The sequence below is a fragment of the Zalophus californianus genome, chromosome 1 (assembly GCF_009762305.2).
Source record: "Zalophus californianus isolate mZalCal1 chromosome 1, mZalCal1.pri.v2, whole genome shotgun sequence".
NCBI classification, from domain to species: Eukaryota; Metazoa; Chordata; class Mammalia; order Carnivora; family Otariidae; genus Zalophus; species Zalophus californianus.
The window spans coordinates 152,247,307-152,260,888 of NC_045595.1; the positions used below are offsets into that span (position 1 = coordinate 152,247,307).

The 13,582-nt window shown below is 47.0% G+C and overlaps 1 protein-coding gene and 1 non-coding gene across 2 annotated transcripts in view; both read right to left on the reverse strand.

The window, feature by feature from the left end:
- Window positions 1–292: 292 nt before the first annotated feature.
- Window positions 293–13,582, reverse strand: part of ARHGAP31 (Rho GTPase activating protein 31) — a 105,705-nt gene continuing 92,415 nt past the window's right edge. Inside the window, 11 exon segments of the mRNA XM_027583132.2 lie at window positions 293–4,829; window positions 4,832–5,719; window positions 5,722–5,815; window positions 5,817–6,271; window positions 6,274–6,312; window positions 6,315–6,485; window positions 6,488–6,731; window positions 6,733–7,065; window positions 7,067–7,189; window positions 9,669–9,943; window positions 12,818–13,393. Coding sequence (XP_027438933.2) covers window positions 4,780–4,829; window positions 4,832–5,719; window positions 5,722–5,815; window positions 5,817–6,271; window positions 6,274–6,312; window positions 6,315–6,485; window positions 6,488–6,731; window positions 6,733–7,065; window positions 7,067–7,189; window positions 9,669–9,943; window positions 12,818–13,393 — 3,248 coding nt within the window. The 3' untranslated portion in view covers window positions 293–4,779.
- Window positions 8,856–8,961, reverse strand: LOC113919010. Its single transcript, XR_003518756.1, has one exon. It is a non-coding gene; the product is annotated as a U6 spliceosomal RNA (small nuclear RNA).

Here is a 13,582-nt window from a genome sequence, read left to right on the forward strand (position 1 = left end):
GAGAGAAGTTGCAACTATTTGACAGTAAGAAGTAAAATAACAAAAGAAAAATTTACTGAAGCAAATCATCCAGACTTTGGCTGTGAGACCAAACCTTGAAGTAAAAACTAACATCGAACTAGAACAATGAGCCTGATGCATATAATCTACTTTTTCTAATATTGATTTTGGTGACCCCAGGTCCTCCTCTAGTTCATAGTGCCATCATAAGCATTATCCTTTATATCATTTATTAGAATACATTTTTAAAGCATAACAATCTGTTTTAATTACACTTAAATGTCTCTATGGATAGGTTTAATATTTATACTTTTTTAATCAATAGAAAAATTTGATTATATCTTTGGAAACATATTTGTCGAGCTCAACAAACAAGCTGAAACCATGTGGATTTCTAACAGATGCCTTTGACAAAGTTCTTTACCTTGCAGAATTATCAGCCAGGAATTAGTATGGCATTAAGTTATTGCAAAGCATTGTGATCCATCCAGTAAAACACACGGCTACAGACTGCGTGGGTTTCTTATACTTAGCTACATCCTCCTTCATCCTCACAGAGAAGTGATTTTGCACTGCTCATGAACCTCAAGGCTGCTAAATGACCTACTGTGTGCCCATCCATCTGTGGTAGCCCCCAGTTTTATACTATCTGGACCAACACTGATCTCAGGCAATCACCCTTCTTCCATCTCCTGTGCCTCTCCAGGAAAGGTGCCTGCTCCCTCTTCTGGCCCAACTTTGCTAGAGAAGGTGTTGACAAAGGAGGACACATTCTTTGTCATTCTACATTTTGAGCTGACCTTCTGCTGGAAGTGCCTAAAATCATACTCCTGACAACATTTAACTCCAGGATTCATTTTGTCATCAGAGAGGACAAGCCAGGGTAGAATGTGGTCCTAGTCAATCATGGTGCGAATTGGACCTGTCCTGAACCTCTCCCACTCCAATTCCAGACCGATGAATCTTATGTTCCCACTATGTCTTCAGGCAGGAACACGAGACCTGTGTAGACCAATGACTGTACCACCCAATTTTAATAAAACGTGATCAGCATGCTGAACATTAGACACAAAAGTAACACCTTATCTTGGACCTATGACTTCATCACCAACATGTTAACCCGTCTTGTGATGATGGAAGTCTCTAAAGCCCCCTCCCCAGGAGCATGGAATGCTGATATTAGCTGGCTCATGAGCAGCGATCCAGCAGGACTTCACAACCAAACCAATTAAGACCACACACAACTTCAGAACTCTTTGTTCTTAATTATCACTCTCACATTTTTTAAGCAATCAAAGCAAAATTCTCAATGCCTGAGTGTCTCCCTAGTACCTTCTATTGGATTTGCAATTGTTTAATTTGAGTGAAGTCAGTAGGTAACTTGAACACTATTAAAAATCCTATTAAAAGATGCTAGTTGCTACATTTTCCCCTTTCAGCTTTCATTTGGTAATTTAATGGTTCTACATCTTCCTCCTGTTTGTTTATGGACTGTTTCATTTGCTACCACCCCTATCCCTTTTTTCATTAGACTCTTCAGGGATTTAAGAGTACTAAGGTACCCAGGGCAATATTACTAAGCTCTTGATAAATATTTTTGAGGAGGATGATGCTTACATTTTTAATTTCCCCAGAACCCAGAATTTTGACTTGGCCAATATTTTTAATTTTAGGGCTTAGATCAGGCTGTCTTAATGGGGTTCTTGGTCAGGTCTCTTCACATTCCATCTGAAGCAAGAATAAAAACCAAATTTCTTCTATTTGGTCCATTTTGGGAAAAAAAAAGGAAAAAATATTTGGCCTGAGAGGGCCATTTTGCCAATAAATATAGATTATTATCTTCTTAAGCAAATACTAACATTGGAAGAAAACATTAGAAGATGCATGCATTTCATTTCAAATTTAACATTTAAAATCGACCATCTCCATTTTGAGGACTGGTAACTGATTTGAAGGAGCACTTTGAGAATTTGATTTTGCAGCCCTTCCTAGGGCACCATGCAGATCCTCCTAAAAACACCAGCCCTTGGCCTGTCCCTCCTCTGGACGGAAGCAGGCAATTTGATTTCCATCCAGCCATTCTCAGGGGGGTCATTTTTCAGTCCCAAATGAACGACCAAATAGGTAATCTCGGGGCATTTGAGGGAACAATTTCAGGGGGGAAATCTGAGTTCTTTTTGTCATGAAACGGAATTTCCTCAGTGCTGGGTTAGCCCACAGGAAGCTTATGAATGTGTTTGTGACAGTTGACAGGCTGGCCTATAGTGAAGAAGTCCACACTTTGGCCATGGGACACTGATCAAGAAGGTGAGTCAGCTTCCACAGCCTTCCAGATTGACAGGCTTAGGAAAGCTCAGAGTAGAGAGTATCTCCAGACAGTTTGGTCATTGTGTCTCATGATGGCATCCACACACCCACAGTCCTGAAGATGATGCTACAAACAAAAGATGTCAGAGTCTAAGGAGCATGGCAGCCATTTAAGAATCTGCCTAGGTGCCTCGAGCAAACTCATTCATGTGTACTAAGTGGCTTCTCAGTCTATCCCCAAATAAAATCTATCCTCTAAGTGTTACAAACAAAAATTCAAAATATCATAAAATAGTTTAAATATTTCATTACTCGGCTCAGAGTTCTGACGGTGAAGCAAAGTCCAGTTTTTTCTTCTCTCACATTCTAACTGGAACATGGTCTTTATCAAAGCATAGACACCATAGTACACTGCGATTTGGGATAAAGCTTATCTGTCCACATTTTCTGATAAGGCAGGAATGTACTTTTCAAATCTCCTGAACATGGCCTTTCTCAACTGTCACCACTATATTTCTTCACCTTGCTTGCCAAGGAGGAAAAAATGCCATACCCTAGGACTTTTTTTATGGGTGACATCCCATTTGGCTTGTCGGTCCAGGGTCTCGCTCACCTAATGAGAAAGCAAGACACTGAACTTCCCATTAACCGCTCCCCTTGCTCACTCACCTCAGTGCCCTCTGAAAGTAGAACTCATCAGCTGGCCTACCAGTTACCCCTGCCACAGACACTGGCTTAAAATGTCCAGCACAAGATTTCAAACTGTAAGGTTTATCAGGGGAGAAGGGAGAGAGGAATATGGATCTGTTGCAGGGCATCGGCTTCCAATTTCTCCCGGTCGAGGTAACTTCAGTTCAGCCCCTACCCACTCCAGCAGCAGCCTTGGTTGTGAGGTCTGCCGAGAGGTACTGCTAGCCCCTAGAGAAATTTCTGCAATGACGGAGCTTGTGGACGGAGTTCGGCCAGACTTGAACCTGAGATGACGTGCACAGGGCTAGAAACAGGTCTATTTTAATTTGTTTCTAAATAAGACTGTTGTCTTAGAAGGTTAGAACTGTAGGTACCCTAATGGGTTTTGCCTTGAGAAGTGCTCCTGTGTAGCCCCTTTTTGTAGGAGGACCAAAAATCTGCCAGCAGGTTCTATTAGTTCTTTTTCCTCTCACCAGCTGAAAAAGAAAGAACCACTGGAAGTTCTAAATAACTGAAATAAAATCAGATTGGTTTATTGCTTCTGCTTGCATATAGACAGGAGAAAGGGCAAGTCCGAGTGTCTGGGGTGGGGTGACGGATGAGGGGGATGATGGGAGGGAGAAAGATGCCTCAAATCTGCTCTGAGTAATGGAAGGAGAGGGAGAAAGGGAGGCACCCCCTGGCTAAAAAGAAATACATTTTCCAAAGGGCAGCTCTCCCCAGGTGGAAGAGATGGCCACCCTGCTAGGGCTCCCTCCTTACCCTCTCCTGCACTCCCAGCCTAGTGTGGAAGGACAAGGAAGCTGAGCTAGAAGTGTTTTCTATTAATGGCCCCATCAATTTAAACACATTGACTTTGGAGCGTAGTTCTACCCATGCGTGAGGTTTTTCTCTATGAAGATATCCTGTTCATGGGCTCTAATTTGGAAAGAAAACAGATCACTTCACCATTGCATACCTAAGTGAAAATTCAGCACAATTCATTGAGGTAACCCTCGGCTCAGCGTCCACCCTGCCCAGCCACTGGATTTATAAATCAGAGGTCAGGATAATGGTCGAGTCCCAAATTAACGAAAGCCACAGCCAGTCTTCTTAGATTTTGCCAGTCCTCAGAATTTGCTCTTGCGTATAGATTCTGATTCTCTACGCTGATAGACACAACCATCTCTGACAGGTCTGCAGAGAGATTCCAGGGAAAGAGCATGGGTAACTTCACCCACTTGGATCTTTAAGTGTACATTAGTTTGTACTTCCAAATCTGCTTCTATTCTGGAGTGTACACGTTACAAAGCTTATCAGAAAACTGGTCTAAAAGAACACGTGCTTTAAGGAGCATTAAAAAGCGTGAAGTAAAAAGGAGGCCTTCAAACCTCAACAGCAACATTTTCCAGCACAGGCAAAGGATTTCTCTTTCTTTCAAAAGACATTATTTTAGCCAGCTCTCAACAGTAATAGATAATGACAGTGTGGGAGAAACGCAACTCACAAACAACCCCAAATCTCATTGGAAGCAGGCATTTCAGCTTCTTCCCTTACCCGACCTTTTCCCACCTGCTGTTATGGACTTATCTAAATTTCATCTCTTGATCCTTCCCTTGACCTCTCTTCTGGCAAATGGACTAATTAATAAGTGGTCAAAAAGCTGAAGAAAGAAAAGACACCAAATAAGCCCAAACTTGGATAACCTATGCCTGGAATAATGGCAAGGCAGCCCTGTAATAACTTCCAGATGATGAATCAGGACATTTTTTTTTTTTCCTGACACCAGCAGGTGAACTGCTGTCATTCTATTTGCCTCCCACTTCTTCCATCCAGAATCACTGATCTGCGCTGGGCTGGTAAAAACAGCTGGTTGAAGTCTCTAGTCTTTGGCCATTCTTAGGGATGGTCATTTTATTCCTAAGCGTAACCCCTTCTGGTGTGACCCACGTGTTTTCTGCCAAATCCCCACAAAGAAGGCCAGGGGAAACTGTCTGGGTGGGACTTCTGATAGGGGACAGGAGAACCTTGGAATCTGTCACTGTGGATGAAGGGGGTGGGTGGTCCATAATGGGGAAAGGAGGACTGAATAAGATTAGGCTCTGAGGTCTTCCTGGCCTTGACCTGTGGAAAGGTTTAGAACCCCCTGATGGTCGCTCCAGTTTTGAAGAAAGAAGGTTGTCTCCGGATGGCTCTGTCTCTGATGTGCGCTTTCTGCATTGCACTGTTGCATCCTGGGTGGAGAGCAGGTTAGCCAAGACTGGTTCTGGAGGAAGGGCAGGTCCCTCACACATGTGGGATGTAGTGGTATCCATTGGCAAGGACTCAATGGCTCCTGTATCTTGCTTTGGTTTCTCTTCTTTTGGGCTTTCCAAGGAGAGAGAATCATCTCTGGCAGATTTCTGTGAGGTCCCACCAGTTGAGCTGGGTTCCTCTTGGCTCCTCTCCAGAGGCTGGACTCCACTGTCCCCCGAACTCTGAGAGGGCAGGGGCTGTGGGATCTGTGTGTACTGAATCTTGGGTGGAATGACTGGGACTGCCCTAGCCTGGCACATTTTGACCATGAAGGAGGTTCTCACAGCTGATACACTCACAGGAGCTGAGTTACGGCGGCCTGTCAGGGTATGAGCAACAATGTCCAGGTCCTGAGGGTCCTGGGAGCAAATGCTCCATGGGTCTCCTTTACAGTGGGATGAGGTCATCCATGTGACTTTTGTGTCTCCTGGCTCAGAGAGCTGCGTTCAGGTGAACCAAATGAGGCCACATTGTCAAACCGGAAGAGGTCAGTGATGGTAATGGCAGAGTCCAAATTGAGGGAAGAAGGCCTGTTTTTTCCCTTTTGGAGGCCCACACTCAGGGCTCTTCAGCTGTAACTTTGGGGGATGCTCTCCACGTGAGGTGCTGTCTTGCACACGAGGTGAACTCTCCTTGCTATTGTCTGGCCCAGGAACACTACCTTGCTCAATCTGAGGGCTGCTGTGCCCTTGGTGTGTCCCCAGTTCCTTTCCCTCTGCTAGTCTGACAGGGCTGATTTCTGTTGATTTGGGCTGCAAACCACCTGATCCCTTTTGGCTGGGAAAAGCCTCTGTCCCTTCTGGGCCAGAGAACTCTCTGAAGGACCTCAGGGTTTTCTCATCCCATCCAGTAATCTCTCTCCTGGGTGCCAGGGGCTGCAGAGGGTCGGAATTCCTCTCTGCTTCAAGGTTAGCACAGCTGCTGGAGGAGGGAGCCTCAAGAGTCCACTGGCTCTTAACCGTGGTGGTTTTGCTATCTAGAGAACGGCTCTGACGAAGGCTGGCCTGTGGGGGAGCCTCTTCTCCAGTCGGTGGCCCTGGGGGCCTGCACCTGGGCCTCTTGCACATCTTTCAGGGTGGGAGAGTGAAGGGGACTCGTTACCCACTGGGGCTCCTCCCAGGGCTCCACCATCTCCAGGCTCTGCTGGGCAATGTCTGTCACAGTTTCGTCTTCATCACAGTCTGAGGGCTCCTGCACCGAATGGGCTACATCCCCTCTCCTTGTGGGGAGATCTCAACCTCTCTTGTTGGGCTTTGAAAACCAGAGCCTTTTTCCTCAGGAGCAGCATTCTTAGAATTTTGCTCTTCACTTTGTCCTAGAGAGGCCTCCTCCTCCTCCTGACACAGGCTGGACTTGGACTTCAGCTGGTCTGTGTATGGATTTGTACTCAAATTCCTAGGCGAGTCTTCTCTCTCAGGACTGCCCTTTGATAGCTGGACTCGAGGTGCCTCCTCCAGGGGGAGTTGGAGGAGGGGCAGCAGGCGGGAGAAGAGGGGACAGATTTCCTGGGCCTTCCTGGTCCACCTTTGCTTGTGCAGAAGCCGTCTCAAATGGAACAATTTCCTGAGGAGCCAAGCTGGTGGGGTCCGGACGCTTCTCGGGCTCGGGTCTCTGGAGGATGCTCATTGTCTCCGGCTTTTCTCTATTGGCTGCCAGGGAAGTCCCCTCTGCACTCTGATTGGTTAGATCCGTAGTCCCCTCCTCCGCAGGGGTGGAGCCTGGTGTTGGGCCGCAAGACCAGCTCCCAGGAGGCTCCCGGGAAGCGAAAGGCCCTGGACTGGACTCCAGAATTGGGCTGAGTGGGGCTGACCTTTAGAGCAGGTGGTGGCAATGAGGAGAGCTCCTCCTCAGATTCGATGATCTTCAGCTCCTGTTGAATCTCGGGCCAGATCAGGGCATTGGCCAGATCATCTTCATCCTGAAAAACATCAAGAAACGGATTATTTGAGAGCCAAGGACTCCCGGCCTTGACAACGGCACCATTTCCCAGTGACAGTGAAGGGACTGGCGCCGGGCCAGGCTGCATTATCCCAGCAAATAGAGGCCACCACATTACTAATAATTGTGGATGTTTATTCAGGGCTTACCGCATGCCCCAACACATTCTAACTGCATGCTCTTGTTGAACTGTCCCAACAACTTAAAGAGATAAATACTACTATAATGACTCCCATTTTAGAGGTGAGGAGACCTATGTTCAAACAGATTTAACAATTTACCTAAGTCATACAGCAGCAGCCTGTATGGGACTGAAATCCAGCTATGTCCACATCAGAACAGAAACACTTAATCCCTGCGCACTGTTGACTTACAACAGCAACCAACCCCTGGTCTCAGTTAACCTCAGGTTTACCAGATGGCACACAAGAATGAGATTCTCCCAGGGGAATGTAAATGTTAACTCTTGCCCTGACATTTGCTTTCCAAATAAATAAATACAGCTTTTCTTATTACTAAAGAAATACGTATTTCCCATGGAGAAAAATATTTAACACATGTTGAAAGAAAGGAGAATACAAAAACAGCAAAACCTTATATTCCAACTACCCACAGATAACCTCTGTTGATCTAAAGGGGTGCCTCCTCCTCCATGTTGTTTGCTGCTCCTGGTCTCTCCTCAAGTCTAGTTTCTCTTTGACTCCTCCTTTCCCTACACAAAGCCCCAAACTGCAGACAGGAAAGGGATGAAAGGAGGCCCGGTCAGGGCCAGGGAAACATTTCAGTGGCCTTCATTTCTTGGCTCAAGACCTGTCGGTCCCAAGGAGCAGCAGTTCCAGGAGGCATATCCATCCTGTGTGTGTGTGTGTTGGGGGGGTTCAGGCCTTTATGAGAAACCTGACCTGCTGCCAACCTGACATCACTTCCCACCTGCCTCTCATCACATGTTCATATTACAATTAATTTGATGCTATTTTTCCCAATGGACTATGAGCTCTTGAGGTAAGGAATTGTGTCTGTTCATCTTTGATTCCTCAAGGCCAAATGGTGCCTGGTATACTGTGAGTAGTTGCTCAATGAGAGGTTCTCTTTTGCAGTATTTCTATTTGATTGTTTCCTTCAGAGAACTCTCCAGGAGTAGGATTCCTTGGTGAAAAGGCAGGCATGTTTTTGAGATCTGATTCTACTGTATCACACTTGTGTCTATTTCCATTTCACCTTCAGGGCAGAGGCAGCCTTTTACTCATCTCTTTACTCTCCTCAGCACCTACGCTAATCAATCTCTTACTAAGAAATCAATACATTTAGATAAATAAATGAGCACGTAAACTCCCCTCCCCCACCAGCTCAGTAAGTGGACCATAGTTACTTATTACATACTACATAGTTACATATTACTTTCTGCTCAGATCGGAAATCTATGAGGTGTCTTGACTCTTCCTTCTCCCTCTCTGATCCAATCCTTCACCAAGTCCTGTTCATTCTAGCTTTTGTGTGTGTGTGTGATAAATATTATTTCAGACACAGCTTTTTATTTATTTCATTTCATTTTATTTTACTGGGCTCCATGCCCAATGTGGGCTTGAACTCACGACGCTGAGATTGAGTCACATGCCCTACTGACTGAGCCAGCCAGGAATCCCTCCCAAAATATGGAATGCTTCACGAATTTGTGTGTCATCCTTGCACGGGGCCATGCTAATCTTCTCTGTATTGTTCCAATTTTAGTATATGTGCTGCCGAAGCAAGCACCATTCTAGTTTCTTTTTTTTTAAAGATTTTATTTATTTATTTGACAGAGAGAGACACAGCAAGAGAGGGAACACAAGCAGGGGGAGTGGGAGAGGGAGAAGCAGGCTTCCCGCGGAGCAGGGAGCCGGATGCGGGGCTCAATCCCAGGACCCCGGGATCATGACCCGAACCGAAGGCAGATGCTTAAGGACTGAGCCACCCAGGCGCCCGCCTTCTAGTTTCTAAATAGCGCTTGAGGCCTTCCATTTCTATCCTTGTTGCCCCCACTCTCCTCCAAGCCACCATGTTTTCTTGCCTGGCCTGTCATATACTAGCCTTCTAACTGGCATCCCTGTCTCCTCTCCTGCCTTTTCCAAGCCATTCTCCTCACAAAATAGTGACCTTTAAAGCATAAAATTCCAGGGGAGCCTGGGTGGCACTATTTATACTTGAGCTCCCCCCGCCCCAATTCAATCCCTGTAAGAATCTCTGTATACCTTCTCTTTCTACAATTGCAAACAGCCCTCTTGAGGCTGCTACAGCACTCCCGCACTGCCTAACTCCCAGCACATGGTTGTGAAGGTTGTCTCCTAAAGTCCCTTTGGCAGAAACTGGTTCTTAAAACAAACAAACAACCCCCCCCCACAAATCCTTGCTTTCAGCTATACCAAGAGCCCTTGGGACAAAGAGAACTCTACTAGCTGAACCCAGCAGTGAGTCCATTTTACCATGTCATGGAGAAGTCCCGCTTGGACACTGGGGCTCTTCTGCAGAGTGCTGGGCTCCACCTGGCCAGCCTCTCGACCCTCCTCCTCTGCTTTCTCCGGGTCCAGCCTCTTCTCTAATTCACTTGAATGTTGAGAACCCGGGGAGGTTTCCAAGGCCTTCTTTTCCTCCTGTTGGGGGCCTGACTCCAGGGAGAGGTCTTTGTTGCATTCCACCATCCTCACTGCCTCTGGTCCTGGCTTGGCGTCCTCAAGAACCACCTTCTTAGGTATGGAAGCTGCAATGGATGAGAGTTAGCCATTGAAGACGTCATTTGCAGAGAGGCCTTGCCCCGTATAGTCACTGTCCTGGACTAGTCCTGCTTCACAAGGGTGGAGGGAATTCTCCCAGCTCACTGCCCCTCACATTTTCAACCCTTTCCCCCAGCCGTGTCCTGCCTTTAGTTACCAGAGTTACAGACTGTCAGAGATGAGAGGGGTCTTGAAGATCTTCTAGGCCAGGGGCTCGCAACTGGGGACCACTTGCTCTTCCCCTCCCCAGGAGACGTTCGGGTGGGGACAAGGTGGTGATTGGCCTTTAGTGGGGCAGAAGCCAGGGATGCTACTAAATATCCTAAGAAGCATAAAATAGCCCCTGCCCCCAATAAAGAATTGCCCGGCACACAATGTCAATAGTACCAAGTTGAAAAACCCTTTTCTAATCTTTTACTTCACAGAATCTGTGATTTACACCAAGCTACAAAGATGTGTTATGATTATGATTATGATTGACAGCTTCCTGTGTGACTCTTCCCCGGGGTTAACTCCACACCAATTCGGATATATTGCAAGTGATTAAGCTCTGGTCTTAAACATCCACCAAGGCATCGAAGAGGGAGGCAGACCCCGAGTTTGACCTCTACTGCCTCCATGCAGCAGGTCCTACCTCATTGTATAACACTGTTTTCACGGGGTAGAGTGAGGACCAAATACCTAGGACAGGAACCGATCACACAAAAGCCTCTGGAAACACTTTTTCCTCGAAGGCTTCCCTTCTTCCTCTAGCCCTCACCCTGCTCGATCCCATCAACCGCCCCTCCCCAGCATTCTCCACCCAGGGCATCGCTTGACGCCCCTGAGTTTTTGCTCATCTTCTGCCCCCTATCCTGAAGCGAAAGGGAGGAGAAAAGGACAAATACTTACTGCATATTGACTGTGAGCCAGACCGTGAACAGGCATCTTAAGGACATTCCCCCCCCACCCCCACTGGCTCAGAGATGTCAACCACTGTCCACCGTCACACAGCCCCAAAGTGCTGAAGTTAGCATTCGAATCAGCCCAGGTGAAGTCCAAAACCTACAGTCTTCCCACAATATTCAGCTGCCTCTCAGCCCAGAATGCCTTCCCCACCTTTTCTGTATGGAGAAAGCCTACCCATTTATGAAGGCCCACCCAAATGTCACCTCTTCTGGGAAGCCTTCCTAGAATCCTGAGAGTACTGCCTCTTGTTGATGCCCTTGCAATCCTCTCTGAACACTTCTTTCATTATGTTTCAGGGACCGAAGTCCTCCCTCATTCAAAAAGCCCAGGGAGGAGGGGCGCCTGGGTCATGCAGTCGGTTAAGTGACTGACTCATATCATGAGCTCAGGGTCGTGAGACCGAGCCCCACGTCAGGCTCCATGCTGAGCTCGGAGTCTGCTTGAGATTCTCTCTCCTTCTCCCTCTGCCCTTACCCTTTGTGCTCTCTTGTTTTCTTTAAAAATAAATTAAAAATCTCTTTAAAAAAAAAAAAAAAAGCCCAAGGAGAGTCTTATGCTACTTCTGCAGGCTGACCCTCTGCTGCACTTTGGTATAGTTTTAGTTTCTCTTCTTAGTTCATGAACTCTCTGGGCACAAGGATCGTGTTCTAACAATCTCTGTAACTCCACAGCCCCTTGTAAACATGTGAAGGTGCATGGTGGAGTGTTTTAAAGCAGGGGTTTTAAAATCTGGATTAAAATCCTGGTTCTGGGGTGCCTGGGTGGCTCAGTCATTAAGTGTCTGCCTTTGGCTCAGGTCATGATCCCAGGGTCCTGGGATCAAGCCCCACATCGGGCTCCCTGCTCAGCGGGAAGCCTGCTTCTCCCTCTCCCACTTCCCCTGCTTGTGTTCCCTCTCTCGCTGTGTCTCTCTCTGTCAAATAAATAAATAAAATCTTTACAAAACACAAAATAAAATAAAATAAAATCCTGGTTCTTCCACTTCCTTGCTCTGAGTCATCTGGCAAGTTAACTGATTTCCTCTCTAAGCAAATGGGGATAATAATAACTACCTACACCTCACAGGGCTGTTGTGAGGAGAATAGAGATAATACATATAGAACACTTAGGACAGTGCCTGATACCATAACAGTTGTTCAAAAAAAGTTAGCTAATATTAATAATGAAAATATGCTTAAACCACACTGAGCATTTGTTGGTGTGTCTGTCAGTCATCCTTTCCTTTGAGGTTCTTCCTACTTCTGTTTTATGTGGCTCACAGTTGGCTGTTGACCATAGAACCCCTTCTAACTCCAGAGATGGTTCAGAGACTCGGGCTTAACCAATCTTAGAACCCTAAGTGCCTGGCAACCATGATTGGTCCAAGGCTGGGCATGTGACCCAAGCAGGCCCAATCAGAGTCTTCCCTGCATTTGATATATGGAAATTGGGAGCAAGATACCCTTTCTCATTGCTAGGGTTGCTACCCATGTTCCCTGCAGATATGAGGTAGAAGGGAGGGAGGGATGGATGGAGAGAGGCTGAGTCTAGAAGAGTTGGACTCCTTGAGCTTTTTCTCCTGTCTTCTCAGTATATGGGTGAATAAAAGAATAGGCAACATTTACTGAGTACTTACTATGTATTACTCACTGTTCTGTTAGCTTCACGTGTATTGACTAACTTAATATTCCCAGCAAACTTATGAAGAAGATAGGACTAGGAACATCATTCCCATTTTATAGCTCAAGCAGGTGAGGCACACAGCTGCTAAAGGTCGTACAGTGAAATGGCTGAGACTAGACTGGGGCAATTTGGCTCCAGAGCCCACAGTGTTAACCACTTCACTGCACTGTCTTGCAAACTCTGTTTAAACACGTTTACATCTGTTTTTTAATCACTTGCAATGAAAAGAAACCCTCCCTCCCCTGCTTTACCTGTAGAGGACTCAGCTCCCAGTGGCTTGTCATCTTCGGGCCAACCTCCACTCTCTGACCCCTGGAAAGAAAACTCCTCCAGGCTGGAAAGCGACTGGAGCTCCTTTGGGGGTGTTCTGCACGGGGTGCTGTTGGTGCTGATGACAGCTGACACGCGCAGCGGCACTGACACGGCAAAGGGCTCAGAGATGTTCAGGGCCTTGCGCTGGTGGCGGGGAGAGGGCTCCATCTGGAAGAGACTGCTGGTAAAGACAGATTTGCTGGGGCTGTCGTTCGAGGTGTAGAACATACCCAGCATCTTCGGGGCTGTTTGCTCGCTCTCCGGATCCTCGAGCGGCCGGAACACCTTCAGCTGCTCAGGTGGGGGCCGGGCCTGGGCGCCCTGAAGTTGGCTTCGGTCACTGCTCATGTCGAAGCCCCCCTCCGCCCCCGCCGGCATCCCCTCCTGGCCCCATTCGCCCTCCTGCTTGCTGAGGTCACATGAGCTGCCAGTGTTGGTCGAATGCATTTTTGCCACTGGGATGAAGAATCCACCAGTGGTGACCGTTCGATTAAAATTTCCTTTGGTTTCTTTCCCTAGTGAAAAAGCAAACACACAGTCAGCAGCCTGGGCGCCCACACCATGACACAGCCTTCCAGTAAGGGACGGTGCCCAACACCTGAGCACTGGAAAGGCAAAGCATTGTAGTAAGGGCATAGCCCTCCTAAGAGAGACAGATAACATTTGGTTGACAAGAGAGTAAGAATATTCTCATGTCCACAGAA